The sequence below is a fragment of the Helianthus annuus genome, chromosome 10 (assembly GCF_002127325.2).
Source record: "Helianthus annuus cultivar XRQ/B chromosome 10, HanXRQr2.0-SUNRISE, whole genome shotgun sequence".
NCBI lineage: Eukaryota > Viridiplantae > Streptophyta > Magnoliopsida > Asterales > Asteraceae > Helianthus > Helianthus annuus.
Window position 1 is genome coordinate 92239310 of NC_035442.2, and position 9207 is coordinate 92248516.

Sequence of the window (9207 nt, forward strand, 5' to 3'; positions counted from 1 at the left end):
GGTTTTTTTTTAATAATCTGCCACGACATGTGCAGAATTATACAAAAGAGAATTTGACAAGAAGGATAAATTTAAATACGAAATTTGTCAATGTGAAATAAGTACTTTTATGTGTTCTCTTAAAGGAGTGAAAATTAAGCTATTAATAAATTTAAGACTCAAATATAGTTTAGATGTTTAGCTTTGTTCAAATTTTCTCAAATTTGATATAATTGAGCTTTCACCCAAAACGAAGAACTCGAGTTCCTTGGGCATTTTCTACTAAAATACAATTTTGGTTCTATAAGGTGTGGATGCAATCAATTTGTTTTACTAGGGAAGTGTTTAACCTACAACGACATGTTCTACTACGGCTACAATATAAACCTATCATTTTTGTTAATTTATCATCAAATCGAAGGGTTATGATAGTATTAACGAGCGTTTGTTTATGGTTAATTTTAGGGTTTAGGGTATTGCCCATGGGTTAGTCAACCCGTTTAAAAGCAAATTTTCAACATGTTTATGATCAATTTTAGTGTTATCGTTCTATATTTTGTTTGTTTGACACTAAATTTTCAACATATTTACGATTCTAGACCATGTTTAACAGGAATTATGCTACATTGATTTTGGATTGAATGTGTTGTTAAAACTGAATTTCATCACAAAATGGGAAATCAATGTCATTAAGTTGGACTTGATTAAACAAAATTTTGAAATGATAAGATTGTTGCAGACTGAAACGTTAAACCACGGTCATTAGCTTGGACTTGGTTAAACGAACGTGTGTGAAAGTTGATAAAACTGAAAAATCAGAAAAACTGGTCTTCAAACGCAAGAGACATCCCATGTGCAGGAGTCATCTGCGCGTATGTCTTAAACGCTAGATATACAAGTCAAAACTGGTTCTGCGTTCATATTGCTTATCATTGTTGGAGCAATTTTAAAAACATAAAATTTGAGGCCACTCTTTTGAATCTGAAACTACAATCATAAGTTTTTGTTGGCAAGCACAACAAGTACTTATTTCAAGGTAAAACAACATATTCGAAATACGGTTAAATCGTCAATAGTTAGATCTGTTATGTTTTAGTCATTGCATAAGAAAATAAATAGAAGTATGGTATTCACAAAGTTAAAACGAATTATTGGTATATCATATGAGCATTGTCTGTGGCTAAATCATATAAATGGATTGAATCTTTAAACAGAAACCCTAGTTTGAAATTTTGATATGATTGTGCTGATTGATGAAAAAATTGATATAGGGGTTATGTTTTTTCGGAAGTATCTGAATGATGTTGAACCTTGAATCGATGATAAAACAATGAGATTTGATGAGTTTGAATTTGGATAAAAACTGATATCTTGTTCAAACGCATGAGTTATACGCGCGTATAACTTATGCGAATGAACATAATGACCAGTCAATAAAAGTCAAAGCGTATAAACTTCATGCGCTCAAACATTCATACGTGTATCCCATACGCTCATATTAGTGTCATACGCTATTGTGTCTTATACGCTCAAACGTTCATACATGTGTCTCATACGCTCATAATAGTGTCATACGCTCTTTATGTTTCTATATGTACTGTTATAGAACTCATCTGTATAGTTCAGTTTTACTTTGTAAATTAAACGTTATTTAATACATGTTTTTACATACTTTGTCAATTCTGATAAAACTTATCTCAACTACAACTATCATTTCAAAACAATTATAAAACAATATAACATTTGAAAACATGTCTCTTTATTTAATTTAACGAGATAATTCGATTAATATTATTTAATTTTTCTTGCCCATGAAGTTTCTGGGTTATAACCTAATATACAATATAATATAATAATACCAAAGTGAAACACCATTGACCATAGACAAACCAAACACCATTATGTACAGCACCCCCAATGCATAGAGAACTTACATATAAACAATATAGAACATGTCGCGTTTTGTAGGTGAGCACCATATGTTCAAAATAACGAACCTAAGAATCACAGGTCTGTTCACAAAGCAAAGCGTATATACCCAAATAATGCGCAATAAAACAATACCAAAGTATAGCACTATTAACCACCAAAATACCAAACAACACAATGTACAACACCCTAATGCATCCCAAACTTACTAATCAACAATATACAATTCATTGTGGTTTATAAGAGGAAACCATAGGTTCAAAATAATGAACATCATCACAGCCTCATTGACAAAGCAAAACCCAATACCATTCTGAGGGTAACAACTCAGAATTCTACCATGGTTACAACAAAATTGCCATGCCTTATGACAAACACCATCATAGTTGTTATAGACATGTAGTGGCCAAACTGTAGGATGAGTGTCTAATAATCTTCATAAAGCTTGCGGGTCTCTCGGATGAAACCATAACCATCTTCATAGAGACCCGGAATTACGCTCAGCAAGCCACAAATACCAAACCTCGTCAACCATTACAGTAAATCAAACATCCAGTCCTGAAAGCTCTCACGTAAGCACCAACATCAGAAAGAGAAAAAAAGAAAAAAAAAACCATCAAACAGAAGCATTACAAAAAATCAAACATCAAGACATGCAAATCGGTTCTCGGATAAGAGTATTCTCGTAGTCATCAAGGCAAGCAAGCCACAAAACATAAAGAAATGGCATGCCGAAGATGGTAAACAATCCGAGATAACCAAAAACATCCAAAACCCAAACCTCTGGGTCAGACCATCCTTGTACTTACCAACATCATAAAAGTAAGCATGGAACAGAACTATCACAAAACATCAAACATCAAGACATGCAAATCGGTTCTAGGATGAAAATACTCCCATCGTCATTATCAAAGCAAGCAACCCACAAAACATAAAAAAGAAGCATGTCAAAGATGTATGACGTACTAAATCCGACGACATATCAACGAAAAGTCAAGCGGTTAACGAATTCCGACCAGAGATTAAATCGGTATGCAAAAAATAGCCTGAACGCATACCAAAGCCCAAAACAAAATCAAACCTGAAACCCTAAAGGGTTAACCAGTATGTCAGATAACCTCACCGTGCGATGACTATAATGGCCGGTAAGAGTTAGGTGAGGCGGTGGGAGAGATGACCGACAATGAACAAATAAGGGGTTGGGGTTTTATACCTAACTAATGTACAACAAAACAATACCTAAGTACGACACAATTAGGCAAAAAAATAATAATAATAAATAGTAAGATGTACAACACCCTAATGCAACAAAATCTTACAAACTACTGTAATTACTTAGAGACTAATTAATTACTCAAAACGTGTTTTATAAACATCAATTTAATAACCATTATTTAATTCCAAATGTCTATATATTAATTATTATTATATTATTTCATACATAATAACAACTAATTCCCTAGACTTGATTATTCTCTAATAATCATTAGCCACTTATTTCGTGTTTAACAAGTAAACAACCTTTAGTATAGTCGTTGTTTTTTGTGTAACCCTTTGGATCTTACTTAGATATAGTGATGTTGTCCATATGATTGTGTTTTCGGTTTTATCTTCTTGCAAGTAGATTATGGTGGGCGTTCTTGGTGAAAAACCAATAACGGACCATGCATCGATTACGTGTCTTTAAAATAATTTTACAACAGATGCATTAAATTCACTAGGAACAAAGGATTGATCAATGGTCCATTAAAATTTCTAAAATGCAAAAGGAACCTTACGTCTTAATCACATTTTTAGAGAGATTGCAATAAGAGAACAAGAAGAAATAAGGTAAAAACAATGGATCAAAGAGTTTGTAAACAAGTGATCTACACTAAGTCCATGAATGCATAACCATTCCATCTTACAGAAACCTCAACCAAATCATCCGCAAATCCTCATAAGTATCGGCCAAGCCTCCATTCCTTCTTATGTTCCAATTAAATTTTGTATATTCACTTTGTCTTCAACTAAAGTGAAACAATGGAAAAACTTTGGTGGAACATGGGAGCATTGATGTCAAAAACTTGTTTTACCGAACCAAACAACATTTTGGGTTGATGAATTGAATGCGCTAGCTCATGTCGTAGCTACCGGTGATGTAGGTCTATGGTTCCCTTTCTCAATTCAGTTAGGAGCACCCCATGTGGAAGGAATACGTTCCGGACCAACAGGCATAGGCATGCTTCGGATGTTGATATCAAGTGGATACGTTCGGTATTCGATGTCTAGTTCTTTAAAGATTCGATTCATCTCTTCAACAATCTTGCCTCTCCTCAAAAATCTTTCTGTTATATCTTGATGATTCATTTTGTGTTGCACCCAGACCGATAACTTTTGCGTATTTAGATCATACATATCCATCGGTAGCACGATCGGGTCGGGGTACCAATGATCCTTGTTGCTCTCGATATAGCTACATAGCATCGATCATAAAATTAGCTCTACCCAAAACATCAAATCATACCACTAGGTATGTTTTTTTTATAGATGTTATAACAATGGATAAATGGTTCAACTTAAAATTTTAGTACTATAGTTTAAAAAATCAAATTAAGTGGAAAAAGTAATTGTATCCCAACCCAACGTAAAAGTTACTTGTTTTGATTAGGGTTGTTAAAAAAGCTCTTCGTTTGGAGCTTGTTTCCTAGAAGCTCGTTCGGATTTAGCTCGGAAAAACTCGCTTGATATGACTCGGTTTGAAACTAAGTCGAGCCGCCTTGGCTCGGTTAGAAAGTGAGCCTAGCTCGGCTCAGCTCAGCTCGCCTCGTAACGGGCCGTATTGGCTCGCTTGGTAGCTCGGCTCGGCTCGTAACGGGCCGGATTGGCTCGCTTGGTAGCTCGGATTTATTTTATTTTTATATACCTTATAATATGTTACAAAACACTAATTATTATTTACATGTATTTTGAAGTGTCATTTGATATTTATGGCATATTTGAAGGTTGATTACCATGCTAATTAACTAATATTATATTTCGTTGAAATTTAAAACTTATTTTGCGTTGATGAACTTGATTTTGGCTTGTAATGTATTAGGTTGAACTTATTTTGTATATGTTTCTTTGAAGTATTGAATAATATTTTAGATTACTGAATTTTGAGAGTTATCTATGATTTTTTTTTTTAAATCAAGCCAAGCCAAACCAAGCCAAGCACGAGCTTAGATTTTCAGCTCAGTTTCAAATCCGAGCCGAGCCAGCTCGATTTATAATCAAGCCGAACCCGAGCTTGCCTGAGCTCGGCTCATGAACAACCCTAGTTTTGATCCTACCCAACCCTCTAACTAGAAATTGGAAATTAAAAAATGTTAGGTGAAACAGTCATTCATACCTGAGTATTCGTTGTTTAATGAGGGAGAGCTTGTCTGCTGGGGTGCCGACATGAATTAAGAAGTCGATAGTATCGACCATATCTGGACTACGATAATAGTTGCCGATGGATCTTGTCGCTAGAGTGTTGTTAGGAAAATAAACTTTTTGATTGTCTCCTCTAAGAAATATAGTGTTCATGATATTCATCTCCTCTACGATCAACTGAAATCAAATATGAATATTCAAAAGGGTTATATATAAAATGTAGACACTAGCTTAAGATAGATAAATATCAATAATCTCTTTAGAATGTACACTACTAGAAAACTGCTACTATTCTCACGTTAATTTCCGTGGGAAATCCGTAGGTAACTGCGTTTACCCACGAAAATTTCCGACACATTTCTTACGCATACCGATCCCTACGAATTCCCGACTAATAGTTAAAATGAAAACGAATTTCGTCGGAAATCCGTGGGAAATTTCTGACACAATTCCTACGCATAACAATTTGTGGCTTTACCCTTTCTTGTTCGTTGGAATTTCGTGGGAAAAGTGTCGGCATTTTCGTTCGTAGGAAATGTGTAGGAAATTTTATTAGGAATAGTAGCAGTTTTCTAGTAGTGGTATCCAGATAATATAAAAGCTCAACATTAGTTTCTTGACGTATAAAAAATTTAGTTAATAGTGTAATTATATGGATTTGTAACTATATATCTAATAAATTAACAATTAATAAGTTTTATCAAATGAGTAAAAAAATAAATTCGCTATCCAACCAGCATGCCCAACTCATGTCTCCAAATATATTTGATACCTGAACTCCATCAATCTCACAACGATCCCCGACATCAAAAGGATGAATGACAAACAAGAAGATGATGGACTCGAATATGGTTTTGCAAGTATTTCCGAATATAAACGCCACCAAAACAAGTTGAGAGCTAATGAGGACTAGAACTTTTGTAGTCGCGATGTTTAGGATCACAAGGCAAATGGCCAAAATGACGAGGGAAACCAACACGTTCACCATCCGGTGTAGTTTGTTGACTGCGGTTTTTGTATCGTTTAGGGTCAAGGCAAGTGCTTTTCGTTCTCGGAAAACACTAACCTGCAAGAGCCAAAACTAATGGTATGTACATCCTTCTAAACGTGTTACACTTTTATAAATTTACCAGATTTAAAAAAAAAAATAAATAAGTAAAAAATCGTATGTGTCTAACTCTTACCACCCAATTCTTCAAGGCATTCTTCCCTATTCTTTCATCCTCAGGTGATGCTACTATCAAAGACAAGGTCTTCACGGCTTCATCTTCTCTCAAAAACCTCATTAAATCATCCAAATAGATGTACCTACAAAACAAAACACCATACACTATTAATCGGTTAAAGCACAACTTATAGTGTACGAGTAACCTTCGAGGGTTAAGAAAATTACTTGGATCGACGTCGCGTAACATTCATGAATATGTTCCTCGCAGCACGTTTCGCCTCAATCTCGCTTCGGATTTCCGTCCCAGGCTCATCATAGTATGTACCTTGCAAGTGCTCATCCAAAGTTGTCAACGATCCGTGACGGATAATCTTCATCAACCTCTTCATGTTCCACGCCGAAACATTCTCATGGTTCAACCTATGCAAATGATCAATCGTTATCCCTTGATCTTTCCCGTCGTGTTTCTTCGAACCCCCCAAGTTCCTATGCAACCTTCCACTCGCCATTCCCGCACTACTACCCTTTCCTTTAAACGAATAACCGCCAATTTCTGAAACCCTAGACAAACTCTTATCTCCCAAATGATGGTTATGAATCTCCACCAAAGGCGGCCCGGATAACGTCTCGATTACATACTGGTTAAACAAAGCATCTTGGATTCGATCAAAGAACTTGTTAACATGAAATGTAGATGCAAGAACTTTAACTATCAAAGTCTTGATCAGCCACAATGAGGTTGCAATCAGCATGCAAACCATGAACTTGTTTAGAACCTCCAAAAGTGGGATATGAAGGGCTTCAACTGTTTCATCAAATATAGAATTCCATGCAATCAAAACCCAACATAACCAGATACAATTCTGCACCGGTGTTCGTACTCCATACACAAAATACAAAAGCCGTTTCCTCAAAAGGAAGTTCCTTTCGATGAAAAACACCGCGATCCGAACAAACCAACCGGAGACCAATCTCCCGCATATCAAAACCAGGATCAAAAGCTCCCATTGCCACAGGAACAGACCCCGGAAAGATCTACGTGTCCAATTTGGAAATCTAATGGTGCAAATTAAAGATGCTATGATTAAAACAAAACTTATCCATTGAATAATTGTCATTGCATCAAGCTTATTGTTCTTCAGATCATCAGGATTATCATCATCAAACAAAGATTCATCTTCATCGTCGTTGTCCATCCTCCCTGAGCGTGCCATCCCACCGTTAGGAGGCGTGTGGCCGCCGGTTCTATAATATGGGCTGGAATACGGAACCTCCGGGGGATCAATCAGTCTTGATTGTTGAGTTTTAGTTCTTACCTGTAAGTGAAGGATATATGTGTCTTGTATTCCTTGAATAACAAACTATAACAGAATCTACTACAACTGATCTGCAACTAGGGGTTGTTCATGATTCGAGTCAGAGCAAGGACTGGCTAGGCATGGCTTGGATTCCAAATACAAGACAATTTTAAGTATGTATAACTTAGGAGTGTAGACAAGCCAGAGACCAAGCTCGGCTCGTTTGACTTGCTAGAATTCAAGCTCGAGCTCAAATTGTTTCAAGCCCTATTTCTAAAGCTTAGGCTCGGCTCATTAATTATCTATTAAATCATTTCTAAAACATTTTAATTAGTTTTTTATATATATATTAATTATAATATAGTATATATTTATTAGTTATTTTTATCATAATATGTTTTATATAATAACTATTATAGTATTACATATTTAATTTGATATGTTAAATAAAAATTACTAAATAACAGACTCGTTTAAAATTGTGAGCCAGCTTAGGCTCGATAAATAAAACTTGAGCCCGATCCAACCTAACGAGCTAGCTTTTTTTTTACCTTGCCCCGAGCCACGAGTTTTTTTATACCAATGGGAAGTATAGCAGAAAAATACGAAAATAGAAAATAAAAGCACCCTAATAGTATTACCAAACTTGCTCGCCGTTGATACGACGTGCATTTCAAAACCTCCCCGCCAGCATCATTTTCCGGAACATAGCTTAAATTGCTTGGTACTCGTCTCTGGCGTTGCTGATTCATTAAGCGGTATTCATCTTCATCATCGTCGTAGTCGTCATCGTCTGAAGACGCGTCTTTGCCGTACTTGTTGGCAGCAAAATCATCATTTTCAAAAGATTGTTTTGAATCCAAAACCCTATCGACTACACCTCTAACCGGACTATCTGAATTCATATTCGAGAAACTAAATCCACGTGCAATCGTGGGATCTTCTTTATCCTTCTCTTGATTGTCAATCTTGACGATGACGTCGTTGTGGCTACTAGATTCCGATGATTGCTTCATTGGCGTAGAATTGTCCATTGTATTACCTTAAAATCACTTGGAAGACAAATTTGAAGAGAGTTGTTGGAGTTTATATACAATCTGATGATTGTTTTTTTAAGAAATTGTGGTTAGAAGTGATTAGAACGGACAAATCCAGAGCAATATATATTTCTTATTACATGAAATATACAATCATACAATTGATATTGCTCTGGATTCAACCATTCTGGAAATGGTTTTCAGGTCAAAAGGATTTGGTTTTGGATTTTAGATATATAGAATGATGTTTGAAAGATTTGGGAAAAATAACCAGAAGTTTTTATTTGGAAGTGGTGGTTATAAACCACTGGTTAAGCCATGCATGTCCTATTGTTTCGCGGTTACAATTAATATCAATATAAAAAGAAAGAGTTAAATGCGATTTTAGTCCCTGTAA

The 9207-nt window shown here is 35.5% G+C and overlaps 1 protein-coding gene across 1 annotated transcript; it reads right to left on the minus strand.

The window, feature by feature from the left end:
• Positions 1 to 3725: 3725 nt before the first annotated feature.
• LOC110885538 (mechanosensitive ion channel protein 6) lies at positions 3726 to 8807 on the minus strand. The gene is made up of 6 exons (XM_022133238.2): positions 8415 to 8807; positions 6701 to 7791; positions 6492 to 6615; positions 6080 to 6373; positions 5282 to 5484; positions 3726 to 4363 (listed from the first exon to the last, which is right to left on the minus strand). Exons 1-6 carry the CDS (start codon positions 8805 to 8807, stop codon positions 4075 to 4077), a joined length of 2394 nt encoding a protein of 797 aa, XP_021988930.1. The 3' UTR covers positions 3726 to 4074.
• Between the last annotated feature and the right edge of the window lie 400 nt (positions 8808 to 9207).